The sequence below is a fragment of the Arachis stenosperma genome, chromosome 6, assembly GCF_014773155.1.
Source record: "Arachis stenosperma cultivar V10309 chromosome 6, arast.V10309.gnm1.PFL2, whole genome shotgun sequence".
Lineage (NCBI taxonomy): Eukaryota > Viridiplantae > Streptophyta > Magnoliopsida > Fabales > Fabaceae > Arachis > Arachis stenosperma.
This window is the reverse complement of record NC_080382.1, coordinates 18,121,874-18,141,510: the sequence shown is the minus strand read 5'-3', so window position 1 is coordinate 18,141,510 and position 19,637 is coordinate 18,121,874. Positions and strand designations below refer to the sequence as shown.

Genomic DNA, 19,637 nt, shown 5'->3' with positions numbered 1-19,637 from the left:
TTTTTTATAGATATAAAGTCAATTTTATTTTTTTTTATTGGTAGATTTGTGAATATTTTGATCTTTCAAAAGTGAAAACAGTAATTTATTCGCCGTAAATTAATAAATAAAAGGATAAAAATGGTGCAATTAGATAGAATTTTATGATGAGAACAAGAAGAAAAAAAGAAGAAGAACGATAAAAATAAAACTTTTTGGTAACTAAAAGCATGATAAAAAAATACAAAATTTTACGTAAAATCGAAAAACTAAATTAAATATGTAAAATATAATATTCTAACAAAATTTAAATATTAAAATCATAAGCCCTTGTATAAATTTTATAAAGTTGATTTGACTTATTTAAAATTATAATATCAAAAAATTTTAAAAGTTAAATTGAAATTTTATCTATTGTAGTTAGAAGTGTTTTGGACTTCTTATTTTGAAGAGTAAAATTAAAACAAAAATACAATTTTAAATATAATTAAAAGTAGGCTATTTTTTTGGATATGCAAATTGTGTGTGTGTTGTGCGTTGTTATGAAGATTGGTGGTGCTAGACATAAATGTGGGGTAGGTTTTTCTAAATCATGGGGTGAAGAAATCGGACCGTCCGATTTCTTTATTAAAGAAATTAGGTACATAAATCGGATGGTCCGATTTGTATGAGAGGAAAAATTTAAATTTTGGTGTATCTAATCGGACCGTCCGATTTCAATATAGTTTTTTTTTTATCTTGGGAAGATCAAATCGGACAGTCCAATTTAATTATTATATATGTTATTTTAATGCGTCAATACAAATCGGTTGGTCTGATTTGTTATATCTATATATGTGTGTATGTGAGTAAGTCATGTACGAGTCTGCAAGTATATTCTCTTTCTTTTTCTTCTTCTTTTTCCCTCAGTTCCTCCACCCAGATTTATCTCTATCATTTCGTATGAGTTTAAAAAAATTGACAGTAAAGTTCATATTCATGTAAGTGTGAAAAATGGATGATAGAATCCTATTAAAAGTATATTATTTTGGTAAGATTTTATTACAAACATTTAAACGAGAGAAATTTGTTTGTGAAAATCCGTTAGATATTGTTATTCTATTTACAATCTCATTCGAATAACTAAAAGGTGTGATTTGTGAGAAGATAGATTTTGAAATGTTAAGAAAAAATATCATGTATTTTATACAGGTATCCTATATCGGTATTTGGTGGATTCGTTCAATTTCAAACCAAATATATAACTGTTGAAGCGAGTATGCAAGAGATATTTTCAATGTATATTAAAAGTCGTACTCAGATATCGTTCATTGAGTTGTATATTGAGTTCGAACAATCTGAAGATAACCGCAATATTGAATGTGAAGATTACAATAGTGATAGTGAGGAAGAGTTTGAAAGCAATTACGAAGTTGTTGGTCCAAATGGAGACGAATATCAAGGTGACGACACTGTGGAAGCAAATGTGACAGACATGACAAACGCACTAACAAATGAATATCCGTTTGAGGAGCCATCTTTCATGCGAGTTTTGGATTTGGAGGCCATACATGTTCCGAAGTTTCCTGAAAATATGAATGCAGGTACGTAATTAGTGATATGTTTATACGAAGAATTTGGAGGCCATGCACACTCCCAGCTACGCCACCTAATATGATTTATTTCATTAATACAATTGGATTCTAAATATGAAGATACGATGTTAGTTGATAATGTTACCTGTTTGCAAGCGAAAAACTGTGGGATTCCCTAGGAACCGGAGCAAGAAATGGTAGACGGATCCAAGCCTAAGCTAGCAGAAGTGTTAGTGGATCATCAATTTCTTTGCAGTCAAAATGAGATGCCCTACATAACGCCCTGTACAGGGTGTGCTAGGCATGCCGATCCCCAACTATACTGTCTGATACTGTCAAAATCACAAAGCAAAGGCAAAAACTTCTCGTGCATAGCTGTCTCAGACTTGTCTCCAAACAAGATCGTACCAAATAACAACATAATGTGGCACTTCATGTACCTCTGAATGATGTTTTCGTCAATCAACTGTAAACGTTCTTTTAAATCCCAAAGCCACGTCAATTTTATGAAGCTTCCTCTACAGTCTGACTTTCTTAGTGCAACCCCAAATTGGTGTAAATACTCAGCCTCTAAGGCTTCGTGACTACTCATAGTCACTCATGTCACTGGAAGACCGTTTGTCAGAAGTCAAAGAATAAGAATAACGGCCATATCTTTCAGTGTCACAGCACACTCATCAGCCAGAAGGTGAAATGTGTGTGTGTTTGGGTGCCACCTCTCAACTAGAGCATTTACCAGTGTTTTCTGATATTGAATTATTCCAATCTAAAAAATATGATAAAAATCAATAAACCGTAAATGCTCCTCCACATTTTGATTGTACCAATTCGAAGGCAGTAGGTGGTTACATGTCAAATTCTGTGAACTCTACAAAAACATAGCAAATTATTAGTCAAATAATTAATAATTACTAATTTACTACTAAAAGTTAATAATTTTCTAATCATATATAATAACTAATTTATTAAACTAATTCTAAACTTACTATTAATTAGCTAATTTAGTAACTAGTATGTATGCATAAATATAACTAACCTACCAATTATTTAACTATCATTATTAAAAAATTTGCAAATTTAACTACACAAAATATATAATTAAATATCTAATAACAATAATCATTAATCACTTAAAATACCAAAAAAATTGATTTTACTAAATCCAATTTACCAAACTCCAAAATAATAATAATAATTTAACTTCTAAATTTTATTCATAATACTAAAAATTATTTCAAATACTTTTTAATTTTAAAAAATTTATGATATTATTATTCATATTAAATATTTTAGTCAACTATTTCCTAAATCTTTATTAAATTATTTTTTACATAATTATTTATTTATTTATTCATAAATAATTATTCCTATTTTACTAATAATAAATACTAACTTACTATTAATAATAACTAACTAACTCTAAACCGTATGACAAATCTAATTCAACTACAATAATATTAGGGTTAAATACTTTTTTCATCCTTAAGGTCTTGGGTCAAAATCAAAATCGTTCCCAACTTTTTTTTCTTATTAAAATCATCCTCAACGTTACAAAACGTTATAAAATCGTCCTTTTCTACTTTAATTTTAATTTTTTGACCAAATTACCTTTAACAATTAATTAAAATAATAAACAAAAATAAAAACACCTCTCCCCCATCCTCGATGTCTCTTCCTTCCCCATCCCCTTTTTTCTACTCTCTTCGAATTCCCCTTTCTTCCTCCTCCTCCACCCAAAAAATTCCAATTCTTCGTCTCTCCTTCAGCAACAACAACAATCAAATTCAGCAAACAACAAATTCAGCAAATTCACAAAAGCAAATTCAACAGCAACAACAACCACAAAAATTAACAACAACATCCACAAAATAAATCACTATAAATTTTAGATTTAACAAAAATTTAACAATCATCAACCGCAACTTCAGATTCAAAATTAGCAACCCCATAAATTAAAAAAAAAATGTTTATGTTCATAAAAAAAAAGAAGAATGAAAAGAGGAGGAACGAAGATGAACCCAAAATTCTCTAAAACAACCAAACACCACCATTTGAACAAGCACCAAAGGTAAGAATTTTTACTCACTCATACACTTACTCCACGTTTTGTGTGCCCTTTCAAAAGGGGTCTACAGTTGAAGCAGGAGGAACGATTAGGGGTTTGGAGCATCCGATGAACTGAAACGGGTTGGAAAAATTGGGACTCGGAGAGGTTGAAGATTATGTGGTTAGAGGAAGAGGATAGAAGGAGTAGAAGGTTGGTGATGCCATTTTCCACCATTATGCCTCCGCCTCATTCAGTAGATCCGCGAGCTTCTCTATTTTCTGCTTTGGCCGGTTCTCCCTATCGAAGTTGCGACTGAGCTGGAACCTGCGTTGTCGTCATGGCGTAGAAGGTACCGTAGCGTGAGGTGCCACAACTAAGGGAAGAGCTTGTAACTTCTGAAGGAAGTGAGGGAGTATGACGTGGAAGACGGATCTGGTGATTGGTAAAACCCAGTATTTGAAGCCTTTTTTTAATTTTTGTTTAAGGGTAAAATCATCCAAAAAATGTTGTTCTGAATAAAAGAATGATTTTATAACATTTTGTAACGTTGATGATGATTTTAATAAGAAAAAAAGTTGGGGACAATTTTGGAAAGCTAAAAAATAGCAAGTTCAAACTGTAATGGTAGCTTTGAAAAATTTTTGCAGAGCCTCTGGGATGAAAGTTAATGTGGAGAAATCTAATGCGCTATGCTCTAGGAATGTTTCAGCGACAAGAAAAGAGATTTTCACCAGAGTGTCCTCCATCAGATTCGTCTAGAACTTGGGCAAGTATTTAGGGGTGAACCTTAATCACTCTAGGGTGACACGCGCAACTTTCAACGATGTTCTAGACAAGATTCGGGGAAGGCTAGCCAACTGAAAATGGAGATTACTTAATAAAGCAGGAAGACTCTGTTTGCTCAACTCAGTAGTGACTGCAATTCCTACTTACCGCATGCAAGTATCTCTCTTCCCTAAAGGGGTAACTAATAAGATAGAATCCATGATGCGAAACTTTCTATGGAAGGGTCAAACTGATGGTAGAGGCCTGAATCTAGTTAATTGGAAAGTGTTGGTCACCCCTAAGAAGTTTGGAGGTCTGGGAATTAGAGACCCTTTTTGTGCTAATATTTCTCTTCTTGAAAAGCTAGTTTGACAACTTTTTCACCATCCGAACAAGCTATGGGTTTAATTGTTGACAGAAAAATACCATTCTTCTAAGGATGATTGTTTCAGTTGGTCTCGAGGAAGGGAATCTTATGTTTGGAAGAGTATATGTCGAGTTTGGGATATCCTGAAAGAAGGTTTTATTGGTGCATTGGAATTTGAAACAGAACTTTTGATTTTCTAAATGGAGAAGAGAGGGGCGGCTGTGTCAGGAGATGGATTATGTTCACATTTCTGATTCGGATCTCAGGATCTTGGACCTTTGGTCATCTGGATAGTGGAACCTTGAGAATATCTATTCTCCTCTGAATCACTCTCTGTAGAGCAATATTAACTCTTACAATCCAGATGTTCAAGCTGGTTCAGAGGTCGGTTGGTGTTGGACTGGTGCGACTTCAAATGTTTATGATGCTCGTAGTGGTTATTTGTGACTTAGTAAGAAGATGTTTAGTTGGGAGGATAGGGGTAATTGGCTTTGGCTTTGGCGTCAACATGTTCTGAAAAAGCACAAATTTTTGGCCTGGCTATGTCTTCAGGAGGCTCTTCGTACTGCTGCATTTCGTTTTATGAGGGGCATTTCGCACATGGATAGCTATCAACAATGTTTGTCAGGTCAGGAATCGGTTTTACATTGTATTCGAAATTGTCCAAAAGTCCAACTAGTTTGGCAAGTTTTAGGGATCTCCGATCAACCAGTGGATTTGATGAGTTAGTTCTTACATAACAGCAAACAGTTCCCCTTTAGATTCTTTTCTGGTCTCTGGTGGATTTGGCATTCGAAGAATAACGAGATCTTTCATCCTCATGAGCATTGGACCACAGACAAGGTAATTGGTATGGCTTTGTCCTGGAAAAAGGAGCTCTGAAATATTTTTTAGTTGCAACGACTATCTATTCCTTTTACCATTAGTGGCTCTTGGATTCCCCCCTTAGTGGGTACCTTTAAGATTAATTGTGGTGCTAGCTATCCTGGCAATGGTGCTCGAGTTGGTTTTGCTTATGTTAGCAGAGAAGGGAAGGTGACAACAAGGCTGTTTGGGAACAATTAAAAATCGTAGCATTTTGCAAGGAGAGTTGTTTACTATTTTGGAGATGCTTTTTTTAAGCATGAAACTCGAGACAAAGACATTATATGTGAGACAGACTGTATGGAGGCTTTTATTATGGTCAATAATTTACAGGATTGCTATGGATTTATTGATCCTTTGGTGTTAAAATTTCAAGATATCATGTCATGAAAATGGCGTGCTGATCTTCGGTTGATCTTGAGAGATGTAAATACAGTAGCAGACATCATGGCGAAGACTGCAATAAGGACCCTTTTTCCCCAAGTGGAGCTTTCGTTGCCTTGAAAAGAGTTTGAAAGTAGTATTTAACGGGACTATCTTTTTTAAGCAGTTTCTTGTTTATTTTTTCTTTCTTATTGTTGTTTATTTTCTTTTAAATCACCAAAAAAGACCTTAAAAATAAAAAAATACTTAACCAATAATATTATTATAAATTTATAATATATTTATGTTAATTTAATATCTCACAATAAATAAATAATTATTACCTGATCAAAAATATAATCTTTTATAAATTCTACTTTACAAAAATTATACGATAATACTAATAATAATAACGTAGCTCTAATAATAATTAAATTTAATTCTCTAAATTATTACAAACAATTCTAAACATATATTTTTTACTAATCTACTACATTAGTCTAATCCAAATATTATTATTGATTACATATTCATTAACTAAATTTAAATATATATTTTTAACTATTACACCAACTATTATTAACACTCTTAATTTTTAACATTATTTATAATATTTTAGTTATATAAAAAAATTTAAAAACAAATTTATATAATTAAAATGATAGAGATAATTAATAATGTGAAATTGAGAATAATCAACACCTTTACACTTTTGCTTTTTTGATATTGTAATTTTTTTTTCAAAGTTCAAAAAAGTGGTGAAAACGAAGAAAAATGGTGACTGAAAAAAGATTGAAAAAAGGGACACACGAAGAGAATGGGACTTCAAGAGAGGGGTATATTGGTATAAGGGGATCACTGTCTCCAGAAACAGATTCAGAAATTTTAATATGGAGGAGTTAAATTTTAGAATTTTTTTCATTTCATAAAAATAATTGACATATAGTTGTTAGAGTTTAATTTTTAAAAGATTTATTAAAATATATATATAATTATAATTTTTCTTTCACAATTTTATTTTTAATATGATAATTACATAAAAGAAATATAACAATATCAATAGTACATTATAAAATTATAAAATATTAATAATTTATAGCGTGTTTGGTTAAAAATGATCACATGCTTATTAATTAAAATTAATTCTTTTAAAAATTTTAAAAATTTTGAAAATAAATTATAAATGATTAATTGTTTGAAAGACAGTACCTTTATAGAATACAAGATACAAGATATATTTATAAAATTTTTTCTTTTAACAACATAAATTTAGAAGAAAAATGAGTATTTTTTACAAGAAAATAATATTTAAAGTACATGATGTGATTACCAAAATATAACTACGTAAGTCATTATTAATATAATAATATAAATATTAAATATATTAATATAAAAAACTAAATAATTTTTTAAAGATAAATATAGAGATTATTATATAAAAACTAATTTAAAAGATACAAAGACTTGAGAGTATAATATTAAATTAGTTAAATAAAAAATATTAATAAATTAAATAATTAAGACATAAATTTATCACATAGTGAAAAGTAATACATATAAAACTATTAAATTATATAATATTTTTTTAAATACATATCTCATATAAAAGTATAGTTTCTTAAAATTTTGGGCCACTACTCGTCCCCTTTAGGTCTGTCCTTGACTGTTCTAGAGAGAGATGCATGCGCGACACGTGGCAGGAATGACACAAATCGGACCGTCCGATTTGTGCACCTTAAATCAGATTGCTTGATTAATCCTGACACCATATCCACGTAAAGTATCCATACACTCCATAAATACGTTCTACCCCATTCTCGTTTTCATATCTAAATTAAAAAGTATTAAAAATAATTAAACTTATGAAATAAATTTAAAACAAAATAAAAGAGTCGCACTATAATGGTAATATATTTATCCTGATATCTCTTTGATTGTTTTTTTTTTCAAAAATGTCTTATTGACTTCCAATTAAAAATAGAAAAAAAAACTATAAAATTGATTTTATCCATTTTTTAAATGGTTTAAAAAAATTAAGGAAATATTTTTTTAATTAAATTCAAATGGTCCAAAATATTAAGGGACCATCAAATTATGTGCCTTGATGGTTATCGTTGTATTGATAACAATAAGCGAAATGTCATGCTTTCATCCTATGCTTTTCAAATCATTATATAGGTTTATCATTTGATTGGCCAAAAAATTTTAATGCGAAAGGATGGTGGGTGTGTATGTCTAAATATGATTTTCATGATGTGATTCCCGCATATATAAAATACCTGAAATTTGTTGGAGCAAAGAGTTTTCTTAATGTAAGAACTAAAAAGTAAAAACACGAATTAACAGCAGCAGAGTTAATAGATTTTTTGTTTCTAGTATAATTAGTTAATTACATGTCGTTTCTAACAATTTCTCATTTTGATCCATTTTTTCCATCTATTAGAAAAACAAGAAGTGTTCATTTTCAACACTTTTATTTTTATTTGTGTCGATGAGTGTTGATTTTCATTAGCTTCTAAATTTTTTAGAAGTATATTTTATAATTTATACAAAAGAAAAGTAAGAGAGAAAAATCTAATCCGTGGTCCGTACGAAACCGAGAGTCAAGATCCAAATTAGCCAGCTAAGGTTGAATGGGTCAGTGTCATATAATTTTGTTTTTCTTCAACTGATTTTTATTTTCTGATTAAAACCAATTTTCATTTTCTGAATTAAGAAGAAAATATAAAAGAGAAAAAAAAAAGGGAATTTAGAATATGCGAAGATGTATTCTTCTCTATTGACAAGTGAGGAGGCTGCCCGGGCACGCAACCCAACCCAAAAGGCCAAAAACCCCCATGCAATTTGCAAATTCAACATTTTAATTTTTAACTTTTAGATACAGTTTTACTTTGTCAATAAATCTAAACTAAATTCTCAAATAATTTTGTTAACAAAATATTCGACAATTTTACTTTAGCCATTAAATTATTCTTTTTTTTCTTATACGCAAACTCTTCTTATGAGACCCTTCTCATTTTTTCAATTATTATCTATGATAAAACGAAAAATATTAAACATATTGTGTATTATTTTAATTAATTTTTATTTTGACAAATAAGTTTGCTTACCAGTAAAACAATCTCTAAGTTTAATTTATCTGCATTAGAAGGAAGTCTTATAAATGCAATGATGAATTAAACTTATTGTGTATTATAATTTAGTATTTTTCATCAAATTTTCTTATGAATTATAATCTTTTAATGAAATTCGATGAACTATTGAGACACAATAATAATAAAAATAGATGAAAATTCGTATGCATATAAAGTTGATAGTAAAAAATTATTAAATAATTTTTTAATTATTAATTTCATATAATGACATATATATAAAAATTTATTGTAGAAATAATATAAAATAGAATTTAATATCATATATTAATAGCATAATACAAAAATATTGAATTATATATTTTGACATAACTTAAAAATAAAAAAATCTAAAAAGTCACCTACAATATAAGCCAATTTTTTATATTTTTAAATTTTGAAATTTAAAAAATTAGGATAATAGAAATATTTTTTTTAATAACAAATCTTTTATTTTTTAACTATTTGGCTCTAGTTGGTTATCCTCTTTATTAGTTTTCTAACAGAACCGAATAAATAACTAGTAAAATGTAAATGATAAAAATTCAGACAGAATCAATTTTATATGAAATTAATAATTTAGAATTATTAGATAGTCAAATTAATTAAATTATTAATTATTTTTAAGTATCAATTTGATGTGAAATTAACTGCACTGAATTTTTACCATTGTAAAAACCTAAGTTAAAAAATAAATAGTGTGGTATAAGAAATTAGTGAGATGGAGAATGGAGGAAGGGATTTGGCAAGTAAAGAGCAGCATAGCGTAGAGCATTGATTCACATTGATTGATAATTGCATTGGCCTCTCTGTCACTGGGGTTTCATTCATTCATGAAATGCAATGCAATTTGTATAATCATTCATGTAACCAACCATAACTTTGCATTTTCTCTTAAACAATAAACATAACTCATCGTTGCCGTTTCCATAGCCTCGCTCGCACCCAATTCCTTACCCTCTCTTCTCTCTTCTCTCTTCTCTCTTCATATTCCCCTCTTTGTTTCTCTCCGTACACTCGATTCCGTTCCTTCTTCGCTGTTAGGTAAATTTTCCTTCTCTCCTTCTCTCTCTACTATCTTTCCCTTTCTCGTTTTCAATTTTTCTTCGAATCTTTACCCTCACAAGATGCTTAATTTATGCGTTTTTCTTTTCTTTCTCATTTTCACTTGATCGATTACCCCTTACTTAATACTCTTCCTCAATTTCAACTCAGTTCTTCTACTTGTATTCCTTTGTTTAAATTAATTAAGAATTGTAGTACTTACAAATGTTAGGGCTGGAATCCTAATTTGAATTCCATCAGCTGTCTTGTGTTCTACTGCTTTTGCATGTCAAAGGTTTTTACTTTCTTTTCAGTTTTGTTTTGGGAGGAAAGAGGCGCGTTTGGGGTGAATGCATTTTCGGAAAATTTCAGTTCACGGGTTTTGGTTTTGGATCATGTTTTAGAAAAACCGTGGGAAGCACTATTGGCAAAGCTAGTGCATTTTCCTCATCTTGTGAATTCAGATGATGATCATATTTGCTTCCATTTCTAGCTTTTCCTTTTACATTTACCCATGGATGTATCTATTTTATTTATTTCTCTCTTTATTTGTCTTGTTACAGATCAATCATCGATATCCTCTTTGCCATTGACTTTGCTCTGGAACATCAGGTATATTGCATTATGTGGCTGGATTTATGCCATTCGTAGTTCCCTATAATACTAAGAAACATTGTGCTTTAATTTGTGCCTGATTAGAAAATGGGTGTGTGGTATGAACATGACTCTTTTGCAATTTCAGTGACTTAGGCGTCTCTGACCTAGTTCTTTCCATTCGTGGCTGTTTTATTCAGTTGTTTTCGCCTTTTATTTTTTCTCTTAGAGTTGGACATTCGGTGCTCAAAGTTTTAAGAGATGAATATAATCATAATCCCTGACTTTTAGTTTTGGAGCAAGTGCATTGAGCTGTGCCCAGTTCAAGTTAATGCAGCGTAGAGAGGACCTATTTATAGGAATGGGAATGTAACTGGTCTGTTTATAAGTTATAACCCATCCATACTCCATAATCTCAGATATTAAGTTGCCTCCCCTCTGCTGGGGCCAAGGTTCACCACAATGTCAATATTGAGAAAATGAAGTTGGAAGTTAAAACACATGTCAGAGTCCAGTAACAGATGGTTATTAAGCCATTAAGCTAGCTCTTTTTTCGTGTCCTTCATATTAGAACTATCAACATAAATTGCTAGGTTGCACTCTTGTGCTTCTCAAGTTCGTTTCCTTTAAAATCTTGAATAGCCTCCGATTGTTGTTATTCATTTGTCTAGAATGAATTAATGTCCCCAATATTAGATGTGCAAGTGTAAACCATTTAAACTTTGAGGGCTGGGTGGGTTGATTTAAACACTTATGCTTTTTTTTAAAGGCTGAGCAATCAGCAGCAACTTTAATCTGCTTGCTAATTTTTTATTTTTTATTTTTTATTTTTTTTGGAGAGAATGAGACAAGAAAGAAAGAACATTCTGCAAATCATATGCAATCTCAGTTATACAATGGTGGTGGGCAAACACATAAAATGCAAGCTGTTAACTGAAAAGTATTGTAGAACATGCCAACATGGGGCAATTGCTTTGTGTGATGAAAAAAAAAAAAAACATAAGAGATCTCTCAAACTATTATGTTGAGTGTCTACAGTATCACCATGTCTTCTACCATCATCCCATAAGGTTGAGGCAGGGACCACTCATTTGAAAACTTTTATCTCTATTGTCTCTATATGAGACCTACTAGTTATTATCTCATCAATCATTCACAATTAGTTTGGAATGCTTTATGTTGTCACTATGTGAGCCTTACTAGTCATGGTATATCATTCCAATGATAAAACTTGTTGAATATGTTTCTATATCCAGTTCAAACATTATATTTCCTAGCATTGTTGCTACTTCAATGATCTGCATCTTTTCTGAAGTTCATATATATATATATATATATATATATATATATATATATATATAGTTAACTTATAAAAGTACTCTTTGATGAAACAACACAATATAATCATAAAACTATATTCAACTGCATTCTTTGGTTATACTTACTAATGTTTCTACTTCCTAACATATTGGATTTGAGTTTTCTCAAGTATATCTTACAAAATTTGTATACATTGCTGGATATATATTGTGATTTCAAGGGTGGCTTCCTTTATAGCAGGAATCACAGTTGGAAAGTTATCTGTGTCGGATGAAAGAGTGGCTATCCACTTACAATGGCTGGACTTATTGAAGGACTCCCTGATGCTGTTGCAATAAGGTGCCTTGCTCGGGTTCCCTTCTACCTCCATCCGAAGTTAGAGGTTGTCTGCCGTTCTTGGCAAGCAGCCGTTCGGAGCCCTGAACTATTTAAAGCCCGGCAGGAGGTTGGTTCATCAGAGGAGCTGTTATGTGTCTGTGCTTTTGACCCAGAGAACGTGTGGCAGCTGTATGACCCTCTACGAGATCTGTGGATTACACTTCCGGTTCTTCCCTCAAAAATCAGGCATCTTTCGCACTTTGGTGCTGTTTCCACTGCTGGAAAGTTGTTTGTGATTGGCGGTGGCAGTGATGCAGTTGATCCCTTGACTGGTGACCAAGATGGCTGTTTTGCAACAGATGAAGTCTGGTCATATGATCCCGTAGTCCGGCAGTGGGCCCCTCGAGCATCAATGCTGGTTCCGCGCTCTATGTTTGCATGCTGTGTTTTGAATGGGAAAATTGTTGTGGCTGGGGGCTTCACCAGCTGCCGAAAATCAATATCTCAAGCAGAAATGTATGACCCTGAGAAGGATGTATGGATTCCAATGGCTGATCTTCATCGCACCCACAATTCAGCCTGTTCAGGAGTAGTGATAGGTGGAAAGGTGCATGTGCTGCACAAGGACATGTCAACAGTTCAAGTTTTAGACAATGCGGGGCCTGGATGGATTGTTGAGGAATGTGGGTGGCTCCAAGGTCCTATGGCGGTTGTTCAGGATGCACTTTATGTGATTAGCCATGGATTCATCTTCAAGCAGGACAAAGAAGGGAGAAAGGTGGTAGGTTCAGCTTCCGAGTTCCGAAGGAGAATTGGGTTTGCAATGATAGGGGTGGTTGATGATCTATACGTGATTGGAGGCTTCATTGGCCCTGACAGATGGGACTGGGACATTAAGCCATTATCAGATGTCGATATTCTCACACTTGGGAGTGAGAGACCAAATTGGCGCCAGGCAGCTCCAATGACAAGATGTCGTGGTACTATTCTTGGTTGTACACTGCTGAGAATTTAGACCTTGGCAACTTTCTTAGGCTTGTGTAATTTGTGGCTCATGGGGGATTTGGGTCCCCTAAACTAGACAAAGAATTAGTTGTTTCAATGGCTTCCTTATTTTGTATGTAAGCCATAATATTTATCCTTGTCTTTGTGATGATTACATGCTGGTAAATTAGGCAAGTCCTTTGTCTGTTCTGTTCGAAACAAAACAGTAGGTGAAGGACCATCAGTTAGGCCGGAACAAGCCGGTTCTACAACAACTGCAAGTTTGTCACCTTTCTTTAGGAAAAAAAGGACCACTTCATAGTTCATAGTTCCTTTTTCTCATAGGTCATAGACTCGTAGTCATAGGGTTAATGTTCGTAAACTTCATAAGCAGGTCAACCGATAAAATGTGACAATTAAACTAGCAGTGAAAATGGAGTTTCACTTTGCAAATTATTGCTGTAAATTGTGTTCGTGTGTTTGAGTTCTGCATTTCAGCTTAAAATGTATATCTATTTTTGTATTTTGGAGGTGTTTAACTTTTACGTCTTAAAGAATAAGTTACTTTTATTTCTGTGGTGATATATATTTTATTAGACGGCGACCAAGTGTTTATGCTGAAAACTTATGTAGAAGTAGGGTTTGGATTCTACCTTAATTCTATTTGCAAGTTGAAATTTTTTTTAAAATTCTACCCTATTATATGTGACGGTTGAGAATCTTTCAATTCTAATTCTACTTGCGTCATAAAGTTCTAAATTCTACCTTACTCGATTCTATTCACAGAAAAAAAATTTCAATCAAATATAAAATTCAGCCATAGCAAATTTCATACGTATTAGTAAAATAAAAAATAAAAAAGTTAAGTTTAAATTAAAATTAAAAACAATAAAATGTTAAAGAAATTTAACATAAAATTACAAATAATATTACTCATTTGAGTATGGAGAGACTATGTCATTTGAGCTATTACTCATTGGCTCACTTTTCTCATTATATACATAACTTTTACATATATATTATATAATATATTAGAGGTGCGGGTAGAGTAGAGTAGGATAGTGTTGTAAATTACTAAAACAACTATTTAATTTTTTTTATAATATTTTAATTTTGATGCACTAGAATAAAATTTTTCATATAGTCATATGACATTTACATGAGTTTTTTCAAATATGTGTATCAAAATGAACTTTAATTGTAGGAATAATCAAAATATTACTTTTCTTTACCTAATCATATCTTCAAGATAAACTTTTTTTTCCAAAAATATTATGTGTATAAAAATAATTACCATAAATTTGTGTATGAATATATATTAATTTTTTAATATATATTTTGTATCTTAATATATAGTCTATAATTTATTTGGTAACTAATTTTTTATATACATGTAAGATAATTTTTTTTTGAACAATCGACTTTAGATATTGAGTTTTTGTCAGAGTATTTTTCATTTTGGGTCATATATATTCCCTTCTCTTTCTTAACTAATGGGTGATAGCTGATGTGTAAGACGCTTATTGGGCTTAATTAGAGTCACAAAAGCCCAAAAGGAGTAGTGAAGCGCGAAAACCCTAACACGATACTACGTGTTTGCGGAAATGACGAAACTGCTATCCACGCTCTTTCGTTCGTAAATCCAACTTTGAAAAAAGTCGGTGAAAGCAAACAGAAATGGAAGAAGCAGAAGTAGAAGCAGAAGTAGAATCAAACCGAGACAACGTCGAAGTAGCTCCGGCACTAATCGCGGTTCACCCGGAACAAATCTCCGTCGCCGTCGCCGTTGGACCCGACCTCCGTGTCTTCGACCTCCTGTAAGTTTCTCCCAACCCAAACCCCCAACTAACGACAAACCTAACCGTTTTCTCAACCTTTTTTCCATACACACGCACAGTGCTGGTTCCGCTGCTTCTCTAGTCGACGAGTGCGGTGCACCCTTCCATAAGGACTCAATCAGAGCTATCAGATTCGGCTCCAGAGGGAAGCTCTTCGTGTCCGCCGGCGACGACAAAACTGTCAAGATTTGGTCCACGGAATCGTGGCGCTGCGTCTGCACGGTGTCGTCGGAGAAGAGGGCGAGTGCGGTTGCGATAAGCGAGGACGGTTGCCACGTGTGTTTCGCGGACAAGTTCGGTGTTGTGTGGGTTGTGGACGTGGCTGGGTCCCATGGACACGTGACATTAGGTGATAGGAGACCGACGCCGCTTCTTTCTCACTATTGCAGTATCATCCCTAGCTTGGTCAGATTTTTTATCAACTTGTTTTCTTTTTTACAATGTGACATGTGTTTTCTATTTCATTTTCTTATGTTAATATTTGTGCTGTGCAGGAATTTTCCCCTGATGGCAGGTTTATTTTAAGTGCTGATCGGGATTCTAAAATTCGGGTAAGCTAATTTAGTTTATGATTAATTCATTATGCTGCTTTTTGTTTAGAGTACTTTATGTAATTGTGTGAATGCGACAGGTTACTAATTTTCCCAAGAAGCCGTTGAATGGAGCTCACGAGATACAAAGTTTCTGCCTTGGTCATACAGAGTGAGTTTTGATTCTATTTAATCATCATGCTTACTGCTGTGTTTGATTTCTTGATGATTCACAATGCTCACTTTCTATGATCGTAAGGGCTAGTTTGCCTTTCTGCCCGTTTGGTTATAACTCGTGTCAAATGATTAAGATTCCATTATGCAGTTTTTACCTTTAGAGTTTTACATCCTAACAAATTGTGAAGCTGACATTTCTTTTTTATCCTAAGGAGGGAGGTTTCTTCCTATTCGCAGATTTTGACATGTCCCTATTTGCAGGTTTGTATCCTGCCTTGCGTTTGTTCATGCTCGGGAATGCCCTCAAGGCCTTCTTGTCTCTGGCAGTGGTGATTCGACGGTCAGTAACCAATTCTATCCTTAGGGACTCGGACATTGTTTTTATGCCTTATACTTAAATCGTTCCGTGTTAGGCAAAAGTAATGCGAAACTGATTTCTGCAGGTTCGATTGTGGGATATCTCCTCTGGCGCGCTCCTAGATACTTGTGAGGTTGCTGCTAAGGTATAGCTATTGTATATATCCCCATTGATCCTAGGGTTGTATAATTTTTATTTCTCAGTCAATTATGAATTATGAATGCATTTTGTTAATTATTGCTTGACTTGTCAAATACTCATTAAAATTTGTAAAATAATGTTGGTGATTAAATAAGGCTTTGCTCACTTACTATTTCCCGGGGTGGTAAGTCTGACGTTCTTGATCCTCATCTTCTGTTTCTAAAGGCAGGACTTCTAGAGTCTAATGGTGAAGCAGAGGAGCATGGCCATGCTGTTACTGATTTGTGCACCACCATCAGCGGTTTGCTTATTGCTGTGGCCATTCAAAGGTAAGTCTTTCATTCTCCAGTCATGCCATATTAGTCCAGTATAGTCTTCTTCATTACCTGACATGTTTATATTTGATACAACTCTAGCTTGCAAGGAATAGTATTGTTGAGCTGCGATGTTTCTGCACAAACACTTTCTGTTTCCAAGGTAAGAAATATGATAACACAATTTTCAAATGACACTCACTCGCGTGATTACTGTCATATTTGGTGTGCCTTCTTTCATTTTGTGATCTATTCTTCATGTATAATGTTAGTTTTCTAAAGTCAACTCATGCATTATCTGTGTAAGAGTGTAGCAACCACAAAACCTTTTCTGGAGACAGGAATTTAAAGTTTAAACTGATGGGAACACTGCAGGTGGTTTCTATTGCGGGAGAGGCCTTTGTTCCTACCTGCTTGGGGTTCAGCCCCGCCGAAGGGAAATTGTGGATGGTAACTGGTGTTTCTAGTTTACCTGCTTGTAACTACCCGCCGTTGGCTCGCGTGCGAGTAATCTCTGCTATTGATGCTGAGCAAGAGCCAGTAGTTTTGGGAGATGATGAGATACCTGGCGGAGAGAAGCTGCTAGAAACGTTGCAAGGAAGTGCTTCTGTTGATGAGAGTGCTTTCTTGGCTGCAGCTGAAGCTGTCAAAACAGCAATGCGCAACCTATTGATTAAAAAGCAATACCCTGCAGATAATAGAGAATCTAGGAAGAAAACTAGAAATGATAGAAAACTGAAAATGTGACAGTATTTTTTCCTTTTTCATTAATTGTTGTTTCTATTAATATAAATGTTGATTTCCTTGATTTGATTTTATCACTAGTTCTATTATTGGTTCCTTGTGACCCATTTCATTTATTTTCTCATCGGTGAGTCTGAAAATTTCAAACCAAACTGCCATCAATTTTCTGTCTGCTCTTTTACTAGTAATTGTCGCAAGCATTTTAACTATATTAACTGTGGTATGATTTGACCTGATCCAGTGTGATTAGTGTGATGAGTTACACATCAGTGATGCATTTTGGACCGTCGTCATCATGGCAAATTGGTAATTAGAGTTGATAGACTATCGCGTCAAGATAGAACTTCTTGTAATTTGATTTAAAAATAAGTTTACTTGAATCATAATCCGATGAGAAACTTGAATTTATTTTGTCAGATTAACCATGAAATGTAAACTGAATCGAAATAGAAACGCGATGAAATCTCATTCATTTGGTGTACGTGTACTTACACCACGTGTAATTGTTCATTTATTAATTGGTAGTAGTCTAGTAGATAAGGCTTATCCTGAATTTAACGGAACCATCATCACATTCACAATAACCATTACAGTCGTACACACTATGTGAGTTTCCACTAAATTCAAGTTAGTGACTCACTATGGCAAATTTACCACTGATACTAAATAAAAACCGTAGCCTCTAACAAGTAATTTTATTATTTTAAACTAAAATTTTTAATATAATTTTAATACATTGTTAGTATAAATTAATTTTATATGTATATCTAATTACATATTATCGCATCAGCAAAATTAATTATTTTTTACATTCATTGCGTGAGTTATCATCTAAATGAATTGAATAATTGTGTAAAATATTTTATTCTGTTAGTTAATCAAAATTAATCTTATTTGATATATTAAATATGTTGATATCTTCAAAATATTTTATCTTAGATTTCTTAATCAATCAACAATTTAACAACTCTATATGGGCTCCACCTAATTCCTCATAGCCACCTGTTGGTTTCCCCTGCAGAAAAATTCAAAAATAATGATGATGAATTGATGATAATATTTTACTTATTTCCTTCAAAATGAAAATGAAATATCCTACCCGAAATTATTTGTCTATTGGACTTATCTCTATAATTTTAATTTGCTTAATTATGTGCCGTATATGACCAAGCAACACATACACGTTAATGTTATCCAAAAATGTATGAAAAAAAATGCCCGAGAGAGAGAACTCTATTTTCTATCCTCCAACCATAAATTTTACCTTATTTTTCTGATGCGTGTTTAACAAAAGGTGGAAACTTAGGTGCAGTTGACTTCACGTGAAGTTGATACCTAAGAACTGTTAAATGATTTGACTGATTTGACTAAATTTTTATCTAACGGCTCTCAAATATCAACTTCACGTGAAGTCGACTTCACCTGAGTTTTCACCTTAACAAAAACTTAGAATATTATTTTCTAAACAATTTCTTGACAATTAATGTAGTATCTTATATATGATTTTTTTTTCTCTTTTGAATTTTTTTAAAGGACTCATACACGAAGAGATTTTAACTCTTAAGAACATTTTTTGTCCAAAACAGTCACATACAAAAAGCAAAAATAAAAAAGAGGAAAATCCATACCAAAAAAGTAAAAGAAAAAAAAGAAGAAGAAATAACTGATTTGACCAAACTCTATTGCCCACTAGTAAAATTGGTTGTAACATCATTTCGTTGTTTGCCACATGATTCTTAAATTAATAAATGCATCTCAATTGATTATAAATAGTTCCCTTCTATAGTATATTTAATAATTTAAAACTTTTTTCGACATAGTTAATAATTTTGAGACATAAAACTGACTAAAGAAAAGACATACATCAAAATAAATTAATAATAAAGAAAATAAAGTTTTCTTTCCACTGTAAAAAGAACCGAGAATAATAGGAGTGTTATTTTTGGTCGTGAACATGGGGGAATAAATTCAAGAAACATAATAAGCATATTTTTTGTCTTACTACATCACCCGATATACATTCAGCCCAATAAGGCAAAATGTGGGCCTATGAATCATAAAGATGGCTCCCTTTTGGTGGGGCCCATATTGGGCCCATGGGTGAAAAAAGTACGTTATGTGGGGCAGGTAGGTTACATGGTGGGTCCCTTCCCACGAGCACATTAGTATTCTTTACCAAAATGTT

At 32.7% G+C, this 19,637-nt stretch overlaps 2 protein-coding genes across 5 annotated transcripts; both read left to right on the top strand.

The window, feature by feature from the left end:
• Positions 1-9,832: 9,832 nt before the first annotated feature.
• On the top strand, positions 9,833-13,900 carry LOC130935617 (F-box/kelch-repeat protein SKIP30). Of its 4 annotated transcripts, XM_057865445.1 has the most exons (4): positions 9,833-10,134; positions 10,698-10,746; positions 11,568-11,798; positions 12,289-13,900. In XM_057865445.1, exon 4 carries the CDS (start codon positions 12,344-12,346, stop codon positions 13,379-13,381), a length of 1,038 nt encoding a protein of 345 aa, XP_057721428.1. In that variant the 5' UTR covers positions 9,833-10,134; positions 10,698-10,746; positions 11,568-11,798; positions 12,289-12,343; the 3' UTR covers positions 13,382-13,900. The 4 variants fall into 4 exon arrangements, with proteins under 4 accessions (XP_057721428.1, XP_057721425.1, XP_057721426.1 ...); XM_057865442.1 differs by lacking the exon at positions 11,568-11,798; XM_057865443.1 differs by lacking the exon at positions 11,568-11,798 and having other exon boundaries at positions 12,286-13,900.
• A 1,025-nt stretch (positions 13,901-14,925) lies between these two features.
• On the top strand, positions 14,926-17,541 carry LOC130932734 (uncharacterized). Its single transcript, XM_057862142.1, has 9 exons — positions 14,926-15,167; positions 15,248-15,593; positions 15,683-15,739; positions 15,820-15,890; positions 16,157-16,235; positions 16,339-16,398; positions 16,620-16,723; positions 16,811-16,871; positions 17,084-17,541. The coding sequence occupies exons 1-9, from the start codon at positions 15,028-15,030 to the stop codon at positions 17,453-17,455; spliced, it is 1,290 nt and encodes a 429-aa protein (XP_057718125.1). The 5' UTR covers positions 14,926-15,027; the 3' UTR covers positions 17,456-17,541.
• The last annotated feature ends 2,096 nt before the right edge of the window (positions 17,542-19,637 follow it).